This window comes from Mesoplodon densirostris, chromosome 7 (genome assembly GCF_025265405.1).
Source record: "Mesoplodon densirostris isolate mMesDen1 chromosome 7, mMesDen1 primary haplotype, whole genome shotgun sequence".
In the NCBI taxonomy this organism is placed as follows: domain Eukaryota; kingdom Metazoa; phylum Chordata; class Mammalia; order Artiodactyla; family Ziphiidae; genus Mesoplodon; species Mesoplodon densirostris.
Genome location: NC_082667.1, coordinates 44,750,694 through 44,771,135, shown reverse-complemented (window position 1 = coordinate 44,771,135; position 20,442 = coordinate 44,750,694). Strand labels below are relative to the sequence as shown.

Genomic DNA, 20,442 nt, shown 5'->3' with positions numbered 1-20,442 from the left:
AAAATCTGTAGCAGGATGCATATGTGTATTACTTGAATAACTTAAAAAATAAAGATAGATACATTAATAGATAAGTAACAGGTTACATGTAGGATAGACGGAAATGCCTGTTTTCATCTCTGTAAGGAATAAAACTTAGAATCTGGGATTTTTGAAATTCTGTATACTGTGCCAAAAGTCTGCTGATGATCCAACTTGGAATATCAAAGGTGGAGATAAGAGATAAGAGATACTAGAACAAAGGATGAAAGGTGTAATAGTAATTGCCTGTTGATGTTTTCCTCTATCTGTCCTCTGTCACAATCTCATATGCATTCACATTTGCATGCATATGTATCCTATATGCATACATCACCAGCCATATGCATACATTTTTATGTTAAAACATTCCACGTTAAAACATGTTCTAGATATACACACAAATTCACAGAAACCAATATCTGAAAAGATGTGTACCAAATTATTAACAGATGTCACCTCCTTTTTTTTTTTTTTAAGTTTAAGGGATTTTTTTCCCTCCTCACTACTTATCTGCATATTTTCTGGTTTATTCTATAGTGAGCACTTATTACTTTTACAATTTGAAATAAAATAATTTATTTTAAATTTAGAAAGCTGCAAAAGTAAAAACAAACCTAATTTTACCTTGTTATACAACACACATAGTAAGTCTGCAAACCAACGGAAGGATTGGATGTCTCTGCACACCCAAATAAAATACAGTCTTCTAAGCCTGTATGGTTTCCAGTCATCCCTTTAAAATTAAAATAACATGATAGTGATTATGATGGCAAAAAAATTAAGAATCCCTATATACTTGAAATTTTGCTTCTCATTAGTAAGCAACCTATAGAAAAAACAGTCATTTACATTCTAGCATCTGACATACCACTTACTTTAACTCCCAAATTTATTTAAAATGCAATATACTGACTCAAAGATATGATATACTCCATGAATTTAAGTGGTCATGCTTGTGGATATTATATGCATTTCCATTTGAAGGCAATAAACTAAACTCCTGGATTAGAATAATATCAGCTCTGCATCTCAGGAAAAGAAAGTTCTCTATTTTCAGTGAATTCTACCATTCGACAGGGCTCCAATGGTCATCTTGCCCTGGTTTCCAGGCAAAATGAGCCAAAACCATTCCAGAAAGTTGGTTGTTTACCCCCTTCTTAATAATTGTTAAAGAAAGAGATTTCACAACCACCTACTATGTAATGCATTCTAGCAACTCACAATTCCAAGTCTGGATTCCTCCTTAAAATTATGAAGTAGGCTTGAGGTTAAGAAAATATTATTCCTTTTTTAAACTTTAGGTGTCCAAATAACTTGCAAAACGTTTTCATAAACAATTTCTGGTTTGGAATATAGTTATTTTTTGAAAAACCTCCAAAAAGTCCCAAATTTATATCAAGTATTTAAAATTGAAATAAAATAGCATTCAAACACATCACTTCAACTTATTATTTCTTTTTTAGTACTTCATAAAACAAAATTTTAATGCAAATTGTGTTTTCTTTAAAAGTGAACAGAGTAGATTTTGTTTGTGGGTTTCATGATAATTACTGTCCATTAATTTTTGCTTATAATCCTAGAACTAAAATAACTGAATAAGTATATCCTGGTTAAGCAATCTTACCTTTAAAATTTTTATTCTTCAGTCTGTTATAAATTTGCTGAGTAACAGACCAAGGAATGATGTGCTCATTTGTCATCTCCTCAGAAAAGCTTTCCCTGACCATACTTCTAAAATAACCTGGGCCCTTTATTTCTATACCCCATTAATCTCTCTTCTCTTCATCATAGTTCTAATATTTTCTGAAGTAATGTTATGTATGAATTTTTCACTGGTTTATTTTCTTCCTGCCCCATTTGAATGTAAACTTTTTAAGGGCAGAGACTCTCTTTAGTCATTGCTGTATTACCAGAAACTATAAGATCAATCAGCACATAGGTGCTCAAAAATATTTGTTGACTAAATGCATTAGTAATGCCACTTGCCCCTGATGAGAAAGAAAAGAAACAGAGGCTGGTGGAATGACTTTAACAGAGGAAAAGGACAGAGGAATGCATAACTGTGATACTGACGTTATTCTACGAGAGAACACGCTGAAAGCCATAGACCACATATTGAGAATTACTCAGTTATTCCCCTTATCAGTCGGTAAATGCAGTTCCTTGAACAATAAGTAAAAGAATTCTGGAAGGAATTACTTCTTACTGAAAGAGAGCTGTCTGAAATATTGACAGTTCTCTACTTGGACTAACATAATGGATCAAAATGACATACAGCAGAGTGTTGAGTATTGATGCAAAAGGAGTTACTCCAATGCCTCCAGCCACGCAGAGGCTAACCTCATAGTTCAGTGAGTCTTCAAATGGACTTCCAAAGGGACCATCAATGTACAGCCTGTGGAGAAGGCAGACAAAGGTGGAAAAAATGAAAATGAGTTAAATTAAATTTCTATAATATGTGCCAAACATGATAAATCTAGTGTCTAGGCTTTGTGATGGCTCGGGCCTCATTTCATTGTTTCTCATAGTGATAAGCTTAAAGGAACAAGAAGTGTTGTTTATGAACTGTCAGTATTAACACAAGCACATCTGTTTCAAAGCATGGGTATTTTGAGGGAAACATTCATTTAAAGTGTAGGGAAATGTATATAGGACCATGATAGTTAGCTAAGGACTAGTTAAAGCTTTGATGTATTTTATTACTATATTGGACTAAATTAAAATATCTTGTTTTATTGTGTCTAAATTCAATAATATTATTCACCATGGTAAAGACAGCAGCAGAAATATTTCCTGAAACGTTTACCATGTGAACAGAAAAGAAATTAACCCTGTTCCTCTTCTTGCCGTGGTTAGGTTTATTAGTATAGAAATAGGCAGAGCACAACCTCAAAGGAATCTTTGATTACTCTACTTGTGATTGTATATTCAAATGTACGTGTGTATGTGTGTGAAATCCTTTTTAACTACAATGAAACTTGAAAATCGTTCACTCGATATTCATCCTCCCATTCTTTCTTGCTTTTTTTTTGATTGAAGTATAGTTGATTTACAATGTTGTGTTAGTTTACAGTAATTCAGTTATACATATATCTATTCTTTTTCAGATTATTTTCCCTTATAGGTTATTACAAAATATTGAATATAGTTCCCTGGGTTATACAGTAAGTCCTTGTTGGTTATCTACTTTATATATAATAGTGTGTATATGTTAATCCTAAGCTCCTAATTTATCCCTTCCCCTTTGGTAACCATAAGTTTGCTTTCTATGTCTGTGGGTCTATTTCTGTTTTGTAAATAAGTTCATTTGTATCATTTTTTTTTAGATTCCACATATAAGAAGTATCATATGATATTTGTCTTTGTCTGGCTTACTTCACTTAGTATGATAATCTCTAGGTCCACCCATGTTGTTATAAATGGCATTATTTCATTCTGAGCCATTATTCATGGCTAAGTAATAGTCCATTGTATATATATACCACATCTTCTTTATCCATTCATCTGTTGATGGACATTTAGGTCTCATTCTTGCTTAGTAACAAAACATTAACGTTATTCAGGGAAGCAAAGTGCCCAGCCAAAATACAACATTTCCCAGACTGTCTTGCATCTATTTCGGTTGTGTGACTGTTATGCCTAATGTGATATAAATGGAAGTGTAGTTAGGAAAACTGGAAGATTCCTTGAAGGAAGCTGTCTCAGTTGAAAGTTGCATCTCTATCCCTGTCCCCTTCTTTCCTCCTTCCTGGTGCCTGAAATGTTGACTTGATGGTCTAAACACTTATGATGACTACAAAATTGCCATACCCTCTATGGACTGACTAGTTCCAGATATCTTTATGTTAAAAAAAAAGACCCACATATATAAAACACTGCCATTTTAAAGCTTTTTTCCTATTACAAAAAAAAACTTTCTTAAAAAATAGTAACTGTCCAGGGCTTCCCTGGTGGCGCAGTGGTTAAGAATCTGCCAGCCAATGCAGGAGACATGGGTTCGAGCCCTGGTCCGGGAAGATCTGGAGCAACTAAGCCCATCCACCACAACTACTGAGCCTTCTCTCTAGAGCCCATGAGCCACAACTACTGAGCCCATGTGTCTACAGCCCATGCTCTGCAACAAGAGAAGCCACCTCAATGAGAAGCCCACGCACCGCAACATAAAGTAGCCCCTAATCGCCGCAACCAGAGAAAAGCCTGTGCGCAGCAACGAAGACCCAACATAGCCAAAAATAAAATAAATAAAAAATAAAAATTAAAAAGTTAAAATAAAAAATAAAATAAAAAAAATTTAAATCTAGCAATTTAATTTAAAAAAACAGTATATAAAGGTAAAAAAGTAAATATTTTTTCTTACTTGGCATTAAGTGGATAATAAAACTGAACAACTTTATAGTGTTTTAAAGTTTACAAAACACATCTCTATAAAGTTCTGATTTGATCTCAGATCAATCCTGTGTTTGGCAAAAATGGACATTCCTCCACATAGTCTATCTGGGTTGATGTCAAAGGAAATGTTATTTTTAATGAAATTTCAGAATATAACAAGGCTCTGGGGTAGTGAGATTTTTATAAGAGAATAGCTATCTTTGAACTAAATTAGACAGCCCAAGGATTATTTTTCTAACCAAAATAAATTTATAGGCCTAATCTTTCTGTTTATGTAAAGATACTACATTGTAAAACCAACAGCTTTTTCCTTGACTATTCTGACGTCAATAGAGCTATGTGACTGGCACAGTGCTACATGTTTTAGATGAATTATTTGTAATTATTAAACAAGAGTTAAGTGGTATTATTCTACTTCCTCAGTTAGGAAGCTGAGGTTCTAGAAGTTTAAATATTTCCTCAAGGTCACACATCTAAGAAGTGGTTTATATTGACCACCAGAATGAACTCCATTTCTATTTATGAAACCAAACAAATCAAAAGTGTCTTCTTAAAAAAGGAGTTCATTCAAATCCTTTCAACCAGAGAAATAATGAATTGAACCTTTTTTTCACTGAATATTAACTCTCTTTATGTCTGAAAATATTTTTACCTTAAAGTCTATTTTATCTGAAACAATATTTCTTTAGTTAGAATTTCTCTGTTGTATTCTTCACCTTCTTTAACTTTTCAGCCTGTCTTTACCTTTATGTTCTGAGCAAATCTCTTGAAAACAGTTTATTGCCCTGTTTCATTTTCTTATTCCAGGCTGACAGCCTTTTCCTTTGAACTGTAGAATTTAGTTCAGTGATGTTGAATTACGTACCACAGTATCACCTGTACTGTTTGTCCAACTTTTTGTTTCTTCCCCTCCCCCCCCTTTTTTTGACTATTTTTATGTTAAGTGTTGGTCTCTACTTTTACCTTTCTGTAAGTAAATTACGATTTTTCCTAGGGTGAATTTATTTTTATTATGTTGCTTGAGATTCATTGATATCCCTGAATTTGAGCTATTATTTCTTCAAATATTACATCTCCTTCACTCTCTCTTTTTCTCTTTTTGAACCTCTAATGTAAAGGAATGCATTAACTTCTCACTCCATCCACCATACTTCAACCTTTCTTTCACATTTTCCTTGCCTTTGTCTCTGTGTGTTGCATTCTGGATAATTATTTCAGTTCTACTTGACAATTCATTATTCTCTCCATGGCTGCAATAAGCTGCTCAAGTTTATGATATTTTATCTCTCACTTCTAGAAGGTCTATTGGTTCTTTTTCAAAAGTGTTTTGAGAAATCTGATTGTCCTTTGTCTCTTAATCATTATTTTAATACTCTCTTTTATTTCTTTTGGCATATTAAATATTTGCTTTATACTTTTTAAATATACAATTTTACTAACATGTGATTTGTTTCATTTTTTAAGAAATACGAGCTCTTTGGTGCCTCATGTATAGGAATACTTTGAGGATTAAAATGTGTCCCTCTAAAAGAGTATTTTCATTTTCCTCTTCCAGGCCACCAAAGGACGCCATGAATCTGGAATCACTTTAAACTAATTTTTTTTCTCTGTGTTTAGTGGGTTATATACATATTGTGAATTCAGTGTTTCAATTCAAGTGAGAGGGAGCTTGTGTTTACTAAATATCAGGGGAGATTTCTTTTCTAATTCCCCTCAGAACCAAGGACAAAATAAGTCAATTATCTCTACCACCTCCTTCTGCCGAGCCAACTATTTAAGCTCTAGTTTATCCACTGGGCCATTTGCAGGGGTCTCTGATCTGCTCTCCAACCCTTTTCAGAGCCCAGGACTTATCTATTGTCCACCACCCATATGGCCTGTTAAAACCAGCTCTAACTTTTGGGGATAAATACATATGATGTTAGGAGCAAATAGAGGCTTTAGCACTCACTTCATTTATTCATCTAGGTAGGACATTCCTTATGGGTTACGACCCCAAGCAATTATTTTTATTTCCTACCATATCAAACATGTATTAAAATTACTAATGTTTGTGTGCTTAGATTTTTAGGCTTTCTATACTAGTAAGATTATTATTGAACATCTAGTATGTTTATTTTTCACTCTTAAATAAAAACATACACATACATAAACATATAGGTGGATCCCCACTATTGGAATTAGTTCCTATAGAAAGTTAAGGAGAATTTGTTTTTGCCCTTTGATTTTTTTTTTAATTGTGCTGGCTAACTTAGGCTTGATCTGCTAATATGTGACTTGAAATGCTTATTAATATGCAAAAACTAGTTCAAATAATATAAAAGAAAAGCTACCAAGCTCTTCAAACTGTGCACACACTAGGTAGTTAACTGGAAACATGAATTATAAGCTGACCAACCCCTAGTGAATCTTCAAGTAAAACACCTAGCCACATTTCACACCCCATTCCAACATATATTTAAACCCAGCTGCAAGCCACACTAAAATAAAATTACCTCTGAAAGCTTTTAGAGGGAATATATTCAGTTAAAATAAACACTTTAAGATTGAGTTTAGATCTTTAGTTTAGACTTTTATACTACATCAGCCTTTCCAACAGAGTGCTATTTTTTAAATTGTATTTAATTTGGAATGTTATTTATTAAGATGATAACCGAATCTTTTTATTTTCTGTCCACTTATCTGCATTTAGGTGCAAATATTTTACAATTTCTTTTTCTCAAACAAATCATTCCATCCCTTTCCTAGCTTTCTTCTTTTTTGCATGTGGCAACTTATCCTCCTGCTGAAAGCAAGGTGTATAGCTCGCTGGCTTATTTGCTGGCTAATTTTAGTGTGAATAAACTCTTAAACCTCAAATTTATTTATGCTATATTTTGTTTTGTCATTTCTTTTCCATTAGTGTAGAGAGCTCAATTCAATTAAGAAATAGAAGTAAAATGTCATTATTATGCATCTCGTCTTCACAGGCAAAAAAAAAAAAATAGAGAGTGTAGGGGAAGAAACAGAAAACGTGGGACAAATAATGAGTACAAAATAATTCTGTAGAATGTAATTCAACATAAATGAACTAACATCTTCAGCTCAACGGGAAAGACTGTCAGACTAAAATAAGACAATAAAATTGAGTCATGGGTTTTTTCAAGAGACTCAGCTAAAAAATAGGGTACAAAAAAGTTGAAAGTTAAAGAATAAAGATATAGAAGGAAAATTTATTCGAAAGTAAAATATTTGTAGTCAACACTTAGTTCAGATAAAATAGACTTTAAGGAAAAAACATTGTTACAGATATGATGTTACTAATCATTGGTAATTCAGCTCGGTGGGGTGTGCTTTCAGATTTTCCTTTGTTATCAAAGATAGGAGACCATGAGGCAAGAGACTTCCTTATTCTACTCTCTTCTCTTCTGTTCAGAATACTGAGCACTCCTCTCTTCCCTGGTTACAGATGTGATAAAATTTGACCTTGAAAGGGATGAAAAGACTTTCATTAGGCTTTGGCTAATATGTAGTATGTTTCCATCCAAAGTGTGGTTCTTGGACCAATAGCATTAATTTTATATGAGAACTTGTTAGAAGACAGAATTTTAGATCCAACCTCAGACTTACTGAATCAGAATCTGTGTTTTATTAAGGCCTCTGGGTGGTTTGTAAACACATTAAAGTCTGAGAAGCACTGCTCTAATGCATCTTTCCAGAGAATTCCATTAATGTTGATAATAAAGTGAGATTTTTCCCTCTATTTTTCTTTTGTATTCTGTGAATATTATCTTCTTCAAAACTTTATAGAAAGTGATGATTTAGTTATTTCAAGATCTGGAGGGTAATGTCTGCTATCTGAATGTGAATCTTCCCCAAAATTGTACGATCAATAAGGAATGCAAATAAAATCATACATAATTCATATCAGCATTACCAGGAGACAGAGAATAACTATTGTAGAAAAATGGTCACTAAATACCAACAGAAAAAAAGAAAGTGGCTGAAAAGGAAGACAGGCAAGTAACGTCATATACATATATATATATATATAACTGTTGACTCTGAAATCAAAACCAAAACAATGACACAGAACTATATTTAAAAATATAATCCAAGAAAGTAAGAGTTCAGAAATATCATCAACAAAATCTCAACCTATAAAGTTAGACAGCCTTTGGGAATTAAGTGTAATATTACCATATTTTGTGAGTATATGGATTTTAATATTTTGTCTCACCTTCCTCTGCCACCATTTTTCTCCTCCCTAGGTGATTCTGGAATAACAGAACCCTAAAATGCTGGATTTCAGCTGTGACACAACTTACCAGCTGCAATATTTTTCAGACACAAAGAAATAATCACTCTACTGCTATAAGTTTCTATCATTCTAGCTTCTATGCTTACACTTTGATTGATTAGAGGCTTTTAATAAACAAGAGGTAAATTATATAAGTAAGATAAACTCATAGAATAAATGGGTGTAACAAACAAAATACTACACATGAAAGTGCTTTGAAAACAATAAAATGCCATAAAAAATAAAACATATTTTTATAAATACAGCTAGCCCTATTGTCTAGGAATCACCAGATTTTCTCCTTGGGTTTTACTACTAACTCAAAAACCCAGGAAAACCAGGACACTGTTAAAATAGTTTAGCTCAGTTGTTATCTCCAGTTGCTGGCGTACAATAGGCACTAAAAAATTTTGGTTGAAAGAAGTACTGAAAGAATAAAATATGCTCAACATGTTCATTTGCCTTTAATTTAGAGATAATACGCTTGCAACCTCATTCACTAGAGGGGAGAACGCTCACACTAGGGTAAAATTTTCTGTTCTCAAAACTTTCACAGCAATTACTTTCAGTACAGAGATTTTAACAGCAAAAAATAGCCTTTTAAAATCCAAGTAGGAGGGAAAATTGCAACTTAAAAGAGCTATTAAAGAAAATTTAAGGAAGATGAATAAAACTATGTGTTTACTATATAGTAATATAGTAAATTAGAATGTAGGCTCTAAATCGAGTTTAAATCATGGCTTCACCAGCTAGTAGCTATGTAACCTTGAGCAAGTTACCTATCACTTTGTACCTCAATTACACTCTTTGTAAACAGAAGGTGATGTAAATAATACACACCTCACTGGTTATTGTAAGGATTAAATGAGATAATTCAGGCAAGGTAAAGACCACTGGTTGTCTACCCTTTATCTGTTTTCTCTCCCTTATTCCCAATTGGTGGTGGCATTACAGTAATGTATCCACTTGAGAAAAAAAAATGACTGTATTTCCCACCCTTTCTTACAAAGACATAAGACCCACTTTAGGGTAATAAGATGTAAGATGTTTGAGGTTGGGGTTCTGAGCAGCTCCTTGAAAAGGAGGATGCTGACTCAGCTTGCCTGCACCTTTTATGCCCTCTGCTCTTCTTTCTTCTGTCTGGAAAGAGAATACGATGGCTGAAGCTGAAAGAGGCATCTCGCAATCGAGAGAAGGAAAGGGGAGTTGCCGACACATCAGATGTAATATGCTGACCCTGAATTAATATAAGCGACCACTTACCTTGGTACTTCTTGTCACATGAGAAAAACAAGCCCTCATCACTTTTAGCTATGTTTCTGTTTTATGTAGCTGAATGCAAATATACTTGACAAAACTTTTATCATGGTGCCTGGACATAGTAAGCGTGTGATAAATGTTAGATTTTATTATTAAGAATAAAGAGTTATAATTTACATACGTTTAATGCTGGTGCAAATGTACATTTCTGGAAAATTATTTGCCTTTGTTATCTTCATCTGATTAACTTTTACTTTAAAAATGATTTTAATTTTTTAAAAAATCAAAAACTATCAGAGACCCTTACCTCCCAAAACCTAAAATAAGGTATCATAATAATAGATACTCCTCATTGAACATTAAATTTAACCCAGGACCTACCTAAATGTTCTATATACACCTTCACTCCTAATTCACACAACAACCTTCAGAGGAAGGTATAATCTCCCTTTTACTGGGGTGGGAACCAAAACTCAAAATGTTAAGTAATTTCCTCAAGGCCAAGTTTCTATTAAGAAGCATTACTAAATTTCTTGTAAGACTGACTCCGAAGCTCATCTTCTTAATGATCACATATTAATGATTACAGTCAATTAGAAATTATTTTGGTTATGGATAATACATAAAGGCAAAACAAAATATGAAAAGGGCACATTATATCAAGGAACTCCTGGAAATTCCTGGTTTGCAGGATGGAAGGGTTTAGAGCCATCCTTCATATAACAGTTGTTTCTTGGAAAAAGGTGAATGTGATTAACTGTTTCCCTGGAAAGGACAGTTGCAGTTTTAGACTATTCCTTTCCCAGGAAGTAATCATATCAATAAAAACAACAAGGAGTGTGAGGGAGTTAAAAAGCTTGAGAAAGTCTTTGAAATCTTTCTCTAATGGTCCTCAAATGCTAGTGTGCATCTGAATTGTTTGGAGGACCTGCTATAAAACACAGAGTGCTGGCCTCCACCCCCAGATTTTCTGGGTCAGTAAGTCTGGGGTAAAGTCTGAGAACTTGTGTTTCTAACAATATCCCATGTGACATTGATGGTGCTAGAAGAGCAGGTAGGAGGATAGAGAGTGAGCTGGTGCAGGTGGGGATTTTAAATATGGTGACCCAGGCAGGCCCTTAACATTTAAGTTAAGACTGAGTGGGAGGCGGTGGGTAGTGGTCCACACTGCTTAGACTTTAGGAACAACTTAAGGAAGAAAACTTCACCAGCAGAGGGCTAAGAAATCTCCATAATTAACGAGTGAGTGATTAATACATAATACAATCTCATGCATAAATAAAAGCAACATTGTTCGAAAAACTGCTTTGATTGATGTCTGTTTCTTGGAGTTCTGAATCATTTAATCAAGATTTTCCAACAGAAACCGTTAATTAATTTAGGGGCTGCAAGGAGAAAAATTCTTTGGCTAAAAGTTCCCATAAAACAAGTATATTATCAAAATTATACTACCATAACCATTATGAATAATTCATTTTAACTGCTTTTTTAATATTCATTTTTACTATAGGCTCCTAAAGTGTTTCAAAATCATGGCTTAACTTTGATAATATCTGACTCTTCTAGAGCTGAGAATTTTGTTGAGGAGCTATATATCACCTTATGCAAAAAGGAGGTTGTTTCTATCCAAGGATGTTAAGATAGGATTTTAAGATTTTTAACAAAGGAAGAACTTCAGTCCACTTTCTCTCTCAACTGATAGACAATTTCTGAGTCAAAGACAAATAAAAAATTAAAAAACTAAAAACAGCTGGTGTCTGAGAAGATGTATGACAGCTGAGAATGCAGGATGAGGCAGAACAAAGAAAGTAAATAGCTCGCAAAGGCACTAGATGGAGAATCCAATATGCTTAACTTAATCTCCTAGAAAGTGTTTACTTCCTCAATTTGTTCTAAGGTTTCAGCTTCCTGACCTCCCAGCTACAGGTTCATCTTGGCCCCATCCTGAACCAGTTCTTATTGGAGTCCAGAACCAGTTATTCTCTCACTCAGCACAGAGGCATCCTTATTCCTTGTCCATTAGTCTTGCACTAACAGAGTTCTTTGACTTATCATATGTCTGAGCAGAATCTTCACAATTTCAGCAATGCCTCAGTTTTTGTAGAATTGTTCAGTGTTTTTTGTTTTTTGGTGGTCCACCTTGCTTTTGCAGTCCTGATGGCAGGGTTTTTACTTGTGAATCCCAGCCCAGGGGCTGGGACCTACTAGCTATGGATAGATCAGCTTAATTTTGACATTATGTTTGCCTAGATTCGAAAATATTCAAGAATTAAGAATCCTAAAAATACCATTTGTTTTAGATCTCCTGCCAGCCAGGTGTTGGAATATCATCTACTAAATAAAAGAAAACCTAAGTTTAGGGATGAGAAAATGAGAGACAGTAATCCTTTAATATTATGTACATTATGAAGAATGTTATGACTAGCTGTGATTGTGGAAACTACTAGAACAGCTGTGCATCCGTCATAAGCAGGCCCACAATAGAAAGAGTCCCTTCCTGAGTAATCACTGTGCAATCAGATCCCATCACCCAGAGCCATCATTGTTGGGCAGAACATGTCCGTTCTGGCAGGATCTAGACTGGAATGAAGACACTAAAGCAGACCATGGGGTAGAACCTCACCACCCTGCCCTGAGGTGAGGCATAGCTTTGGGAAAAGGTAGAATAGAGCTGGGAATGGGGATACTAATGAGAATTCACATTTGCAAAGGGTCAGGTACTTTACATCATTTTATTTAACAATCACAAAGCTTTATGAGGTAGAATTATGCCAGGCACTGTGTGTTCCTCAAAGCAACACTAGAGGGAAGGTACTTATCTGTCTACCTACCCACCCATCCCTAGTTCTTGACACAGAGCTCCTAAACTCTTGTACATATGGGTACTAGGAAAATCTTTTATTCTAGTATTTAGTCTTTGACTCATTCCTGACACAGAGTTCCTAAGACCTTTGTAATTTCCTTAATGATAGGAGCATCTGACACAGAGTTCCTATATTCTTGGAATTTCCTGATTCTAGGAATGTCTCTTGTTCTGATGAGACAATTCTTTGTGGGCTCCAGGATGCAGCTGGTCACCAGAAATGCCAGGCCATGATTAGAAGCTTGGAAGTTTCAGCTCCACCCCCCTATTCTCTGGAGAGGGGAGAGGAGCTGGAAATGAAGTTAATAACTGACCATGCCTCTGTGACGAAGCCTCCATAAAAAGGGGTTTAGAGAGCTCCCAGGTTGATGAACACATCTACATGCCAAGGGGGTGGTGGATGCCAACTCTATGGGGACAGAATCTCCTGCACTTCAGATACTTCCAGACTTCACCTTATGTATCTCTTCATCTGACTGTTCATCTGTATGCTTTTTCATATCCTTTATTGTATAATAAATCCATAGGTGTTTCCCTGAGTTCTGTGAGCGAAGGACAGAATCCAAGGAGAGGGTCATGGGAACCCTGATTTGTAGCTAATTTGGGCAGAAGCTGTAAGTAACTTGGGAACCTACTACTTGTGATTGGCATCTGAAGTGGGAGTGAGCAATCTTATGGGACTGAACCCTTAAGCTGTAGGGTCTGCAACTAACTCTGGTTAGTGTCAGAATTGAATTGAATTGCCAGACACCCATCTGGTATCAAAGAATTGGTTGGTGAGGGAAAAACTCCCACGTACCTGGTGTTAGAAGTATTGTATGTGAGAGTAAAGGAGAAACAGGGAGTTTTTCCTATAGTGCTAATATTGTATTTGAAATAGAGGGAAAACAAATCATGTTCAGAAAGACTTCCCACTTGTCCTCAGTCATGGGGACAGTAAGCCAGCATGCGATACAAGTGAAACTGTTTGAATTCCTTCCTTGAAGTCCTTCCTCTTCCCTTCCTTCCCCTCACCCTTTCATCCTCTCCCCCGTCTTCTTTTTGTCCAGTAGTCATCCCATTCTCCTGATTGTGCCTCCTAACATTCTCAGACATCTATCTGCTTTTCCCTATTACGATTATGACAGAATTGATCCTTTATCACTTCCCTCCTGAATATGAAATATGATCCCTCAATGAACCACCCACTTTCATGGTTCCATATGCTGTTATGCTCTTTGTTCCATCTATAAAAAGCCTCTTCATCTGGTTCCATAGCACTTGTCAAGATTTTCCCCAAAGGGAAAATTAAACTTTACATGAATTGCCTAGACAGGAAGGCACTTTATCTTCTCTTCTCCGATTGAATTTAGTACTTCTCTATAATTTATAGGACTTATCATATTACTATAATTAATTTCTCCATTAAACTCTGATTCTGCTTTTCCCCCATTGGACTCTAGGTCCCTCAAAGCCATATACTATGTCCTAATTATTTTTGTATTTTCAGTAATTATGACTGCTTCTGGTGCATGTAGTTTTTCAATAAATATTTGAAGAATGGAAAAATGGACAGATGAATAAATGAGAGGTGGTATAGCACAATTAGGTATAATTTGGGGGCCAAACAGACCTGGGTTTGAGACCCAGCTCTGTCATGTGACTTTGGATAAGTCACTTAACCCCTTTAAATTTTCATCCCTTAATCTGTAAAATCTGTAAAATTGGGAAAATGGTCCTACCTAACTCATAGGGGATGGTAAAGATTAAATGAAATAATGCATATAAAGCACACAACACAATCCTGGCATGTAAAAAGTGTTAAATCTTGCTATTTTTTATTACAAATGAGAATAACTTCGCTCAGGTAACAAATATATTACAAGGGTGCAGATTGAACAAAAATTACTGAAGTGGGAGGGAGGGTCTCTGGAAGAAGAGGAACTCAAAACTTTCTTTGGGAAGAGAAAGGAAGACAATTTGGAGAATAGATGACATCTGGAAAGGTCATCTGAGGCTCTGCAATTTAAGTATATTACTCCATATCACTGTTTTAAGCCATTTTTAAACAGCCCATTGGAAATGACATTAAGTTGAGACATTGCTTTTATTGTCCAAATAATCAAGGTTGTCCTCTGGTGGCAAACCAAGCCAAAAAGAAAGAGCTCTGAATTTTGTCATAAATAGTATTCCCCTCTCTAAACAGTTCTGACATTAAGCATTCCAGAGAATTTGATCTTTATGAGAACCAAAGAGAGATACGTGACATTTTATTCCTGGTTTCCACAATATTTTTATATGTATTATGACTAAATTTTCAGAGCCATTGGAATATGTTTTGCTGGCCTAATTGCCAACATGGTTGCAAGTCATTTGTGAGTAAAATTATGCCAAATGTCTTCAACCATTTTATATCCCGAAGCTGCATTTACAAGGATAAGAATATTTATAGCTACCGTCTATTCTAAATACATTATAAACCTAAAGACTTCACAGTTAATAATGATGATGACAGCTAAGAAATGAGCAACAAAACTTAAGCTCATTATCTCCATTTCTTTCCTCTAACCTATGAATCAATATTTACTTTCTGTTAAGTATTCATTCATTTCCTGCTTTTCACTCATCTGTCTATTTCTGACACATCTATTCCTGCTCTGTGAATTTTCATGGTGCAATGTCTTCTATGACATTCTGATGAGAATGGATGTGCCCGGTTTTGGCAATGGGTCAACTTTGAATTCAGGAATGTAAGAATGTGACTAATTAGCATTATTATATTTTAGAACAACGTTCCCCAGCATCATCGCATGTAACGTTTTTTAAAAAATGGCTTTCCCTTAAAAAACACACGTACACACACATTTCAAGAACTAGTCAGTTCTCTTCATGAATTTTTTCCCTAAATAAAAGACACCTTTTTCCATGTTTCATTATCTGTTAGGTGTCTCTATAAGATGCTCAAGATTATAGGGACACTATGCTCACTAGAGAACCCACCTCCAATCCAAATTACCACTGTCCATTCATCAGCCTATATTAACCAGTGTACAGTGAGTCTCACTTAAAGAAGGTCAGCTACATTATCCTCTATAAATATCACTCTGTGACACCACGTAATATAGGGCAAATAAGTCACTTCTTAACCCATATTTTAGCTCTTAAAACATATTTCTCACAAATGGAGTCTATATTCAATGAGTCAGTAAAAGAATCAGAATAATCTTAATGTAGTGCGAATGTAAATTGATACAGCCACTATGGAGAACAGTATGGAGGTTCCTTAAAAATCTAAAAGTAGAACTACCATATGACCCAGAAGTCTCACTACTGGGCATATACCCTGAGAAACCTATAATTCAAAAAGAGTCATGTACCACAATATTCATTGCAGCACTATTTACAATAGCCAGGACATGGAAGCAACCTAAGTGTCCATCAACAGATGAATGGATAAAGAAGATGTGGCACATATATACAATGGAATATTAGTCAGCCATAAAAAGAAATGAAATTGAGTTATTTGTAGTGAGGCAGATGGACTTAGAGTCTGTCATATAGAGTGAAGTCAGAAAGAGAAAAAACGAATACCATATGCTAACACATATACATGGAATCTAAAAAAAAAAAAGGTTATGAAGAACTTAGGGGCAAGATGGGAATAAAGACACAGACTTACTAGAAAATGGACTTGAAGATATGAGTGGGGGAAGGGTAAACTGAGACAAAGTGAGAGAGTGGCCTGGACATATATACACTACCAAACGTAAAATAACTAGCTAGTGCTATAAATAGCACAGGGAGATCAGCTCGATGCTTTGTGACCACCTAGAGGGGTGGGATAAGGAGGGTGGGAGGGAGACACAAGAGGGGGAGGAGATATGGGGATATATGTATAGTTATATATGTATAACTGATTCACTTTGTTATAAACCAGAAACTAACACATCATTGTAAAGCAATTATACTCCAATAAAGATGTTTAAAAATATGTGTATATATATATATATATAAATCCTTACATTTAAAGGATAGAAAACAGGAAACCCAATGAGAGATTAGCTGTGAAGAGCCTGAGCCATTATAGAGCAGGAGATGCTCTAGTTAGTTGGGTTAGGTTTTTCAGGCCTTTTCAGAAATCCTAAAAAGGAAACACTTTTTCTTTGCCCTCCCAAAGTTCACCCATCATTATGCACATTCCCTTTATAATACCTAGGGAACTCCTATTGCTTACTTGGGATAATTTCTAGATTGAATGAATGGCAGAATCTCGGAGTCTTGACTAGATGGAGGAAGTAGTAAATCTCGAAATCGTTCTGTCAAAATAAAAATAAACAACAGGCTATGAAAAAAAGTCATAACATACTTTCAAAATAGAATTATTTCCTATTCTTTTAATTTGTTAACTATTTTGACTGCATATCTTGTATTAGAAATTTACCCACCATTTTATGTACTACCAAAATAGGTTTTTATTTCACTTTAATGACTATGCATATTTTTCTAATTAAGATGTCATAAAAACTGCATATATAAAAATAGCAAGTATTCATTAGTATAAACTAATGCTAAAATCTTATATTTGAAAGGTTAGAGGAAACATATATGACCAATAAATATACCAAGAGATGCACAAACTCATTAGTAACCTGGGAAATAAGAATTAAAACCACACACCATAAGATAGCATTCACATTATGTGGCATTCAATTGACAGAAATTAATCTCACAAGACCAAGTGTTAGGATTGTATCAACATAAGCTCTTATATAATTCTGGTGGAAATGCAAGTTGGTGCAATAGCTTTGGAAAACAATTCCGTATTAAGTTTAACTTCTGCATACCCTATGAGCCAATATTTCCTTCCCTAGGTATATACTCTGCAGAAACTTTCAAATATGTCTCAGGCAGAAGAAAAAGAATATTCATAGCAGTACTGGTCAGAACAACATAAATGGAAACAACTCAATTGCCTAGGAACAGGAGAATGGATAATTTGTTGTATATTCACACAACAGAATATTCGATGAAGTGAAACAATGAATTCAGTTACAAATAAAAACACAGTGAATCATATTAGTATGATGTTGAGTGAAAAAAATACCAGCAGATTACATATAGAAGAATATTATTTTTTGTTGAGTTAAAAACTAACTAAGCAATGTGTTACTTGGGTATGTTATATATGAAACAAAGAAAACCAGTGAAAAAATGGATGATATACACAATTCAGGACAATGGTTACCTTTTAGAAGAACTGAGGGGATGAAATAGGAGAAAAGCAAAAAGACAGGTGAAAGAAATTGTTAATAAATTCATATGTATTCACTATAGCATCATAAATCAGTGAATGAATGAATGAGCGAAGGAGAGCCAGAAATTGTCCAATGATGAGAGTGGGTCATGAACCAAGAATCTGATTAATACGATTCTGTACTCATGAATTCATAATGAAGGAAAGAAGGAGAAAGGGAGGAAAAGAAAGAGGAAGAGAAAGAGACAGGGAGGGAAGAAGTGAGACAGGAAACAGAAAAGAAGAGAAGGAAAAAAAGGAGTGTGGAGAAAGGAAGAATCCTCAGTTCTACCTTAGAAATAGTTACAACGAAAAGCTATCTGCACTGATAGAGTAATCTATCACTCTAATACTGATCCCACATTTCTAGGATTAGATAGTCACTAATTCTAGAGTCATCCCTAGGGAAGGCTTCCTTGATCCCTCCTCTTTCTTTCTTTCTTCCTGCTAAATCTGGAATAGATGGCCCTGCTGGGTACTCCTAGTACACTCTGTGCTATGCTGTCATGGAATCTATCATATTACATTTTTACTGTTATATACATTTGTCTATCCACCCCTCCCCCTCCTCCTAGTAGATGGGTATTGTGCCACCAGGATGCAGAACACTATCTGATACATATTAAGGTGTTAGATAATTATCTGTTGAAAGACTATTTCCGATTTCCACTTTCACTGGATACAGAAAACTGTTTGCCTAGGTTAATCTTAATGCCTTTTAGAAGAGCCCCACTGGTCATCGATCAACCATAAAAAGCCAGGGGACCTGTACTCTAGCCTTGACAGTCACACCATCAGGCTGAGAACAGAGTACAAAGCTGAAACACTGCACTGCAGTAAATCCATCACTAACAAAAGATGAGCAATTTCCACAAAATACTGAAAATCTACACTTGATGATGACTCACCCTTTCCAGGCTACTGAATAGCCAGACTTTAAACATTTGTGAGTACAGTGGTTACCAAGTATGGCTGAGAAACAGGATGTGGATTTTATCCTCATATTTATTAAAATAGATCGAATCAGATGTTTAGCTGACCTCTACTCTGCATTTTGTTTTCACCACTCTGACAGTTCTTACAATACACTTGGAGAGGAACTAAGAAAATTCAAACAGAGGTGGCTGTACCCTACAGTCCACAAATCCAAGAAAGCATACTTTATTTTTCTCTCCTTTAGGCACACTTACTCTTTAATTTAAGTTCATATTTTTCAAAATTAAATTCTATTATTAACTGATATGCTGCTATTTTTCATCAACAAAATTAATGATTATTTCAATGAATGACTAGTAAATTTTTCTGATGACATGATCCATGCTTTTCAGTCTACTTCCCAATTTATGTAGCATCCCATTAAATGAGTGATTTGCAGTGTTTCTTTTTTTTCCTTCTTTTGCCCCCCATTTATGCCTTTCCTAGAATGGGTCTTGAAAAATAAAACCAAAACCCAACAGCAAATATGAACTTTACACATCAAGTAAAGAACTGTTCAATCAAACAGCTATATTAAATATGATATATCCTTGGGTGCTGAAAATTAATATGTTAAAGTTTTACTGAATGTTTCCCAAACTGATTTAAATGCAAAGAAAAATCAGAATTATTAATAAAATGACCATAATATAATACTGCTATAGATTATCCTTGTTTATATAATCATAAAACTCATTTGATTGTAAATCTGGGAGAAAATCTCTGGAGATGACATTATACTGATAGGACTAATAAACAAACAAAAACCCACCCTCTACACACAAAGCAAAAGTAGCATATAAGAGATCATTTATTAAGCTACCCAAACTATGAAATCTATAATTAGTATTCCTACATCTGGAGCATCCTTTAATCTGAGTATCATAAATGCAAGGAATACCAAGTGAACATGAAGACTCTTGAGTAGCTAGTGCGACTGTCAAAAAAAAAGTTCACATATACACAAACAGAAAATATACACAGTACCTTAAAACTGTCCTTTTTAAATTTTCCATTTTTATACCATATGTATAAATTCCTAAATGAGAATAATTAACTTTTTCCCGTAAAAGTATAATGATCGCTTATTTTTTCTTTATGAGAATAAAAATAAATGATAAAAATTATCCTTAGAAAAGTCCAAGTAAATGAAAAATTGTTTCAAATGCTTACATTAATCCTTCTTTAGTCTCCTAAATTTCAGCTATTTAATTAGCATTCCATTCTTTATCTGATGCTAAGGAAAAGACCAAAATAAATTGATGTTTCCTTTGTTAGATAGCAAAAAATTTAAAATAATTCTTCTTTTCTTAGAGTAAAATGTCACACCAGCTGATCTGTTTTCTCAGTAGGCCCAAAGTCTGTTTCTTAAGAAAATGGCAG

The 20,442-nt window shown here is 34.7% G+C and overlaps 1 protein-coding gene across 2 annotated transcripts in view; it reads right to left on the bottom strand.

Annotated features, from left to right (window-relative positions):
- NOX4 (NADPH oxidase 4) overlaps window positions 1–20,442 on the bottom strand; it is a 152,697-nt gene that overhangs the window by 21,651 nt on the left and 110,604 nt on the right. For both annotated transcript variants that reach the window (XM_060102762.1, XM_060102763.1), the window contains 3 exons: window positions 17,026–17,107; window positions 2,297–2,416; window positions 646–754 (listed from right to left, as the gene is read on the bottom strand). In XM_060102762.1, coding sequence (XP_059958745.1) covers window positions 646–754; window positions 2,297–2,416; window positions 17,026–17,107 — 311 coding nt within the window. The remainder of the gene's footprint in view (window positions 1–645; window positions 755–2,296; window positions 2,417–17,025; window positions 17,108–20,442) is intronic.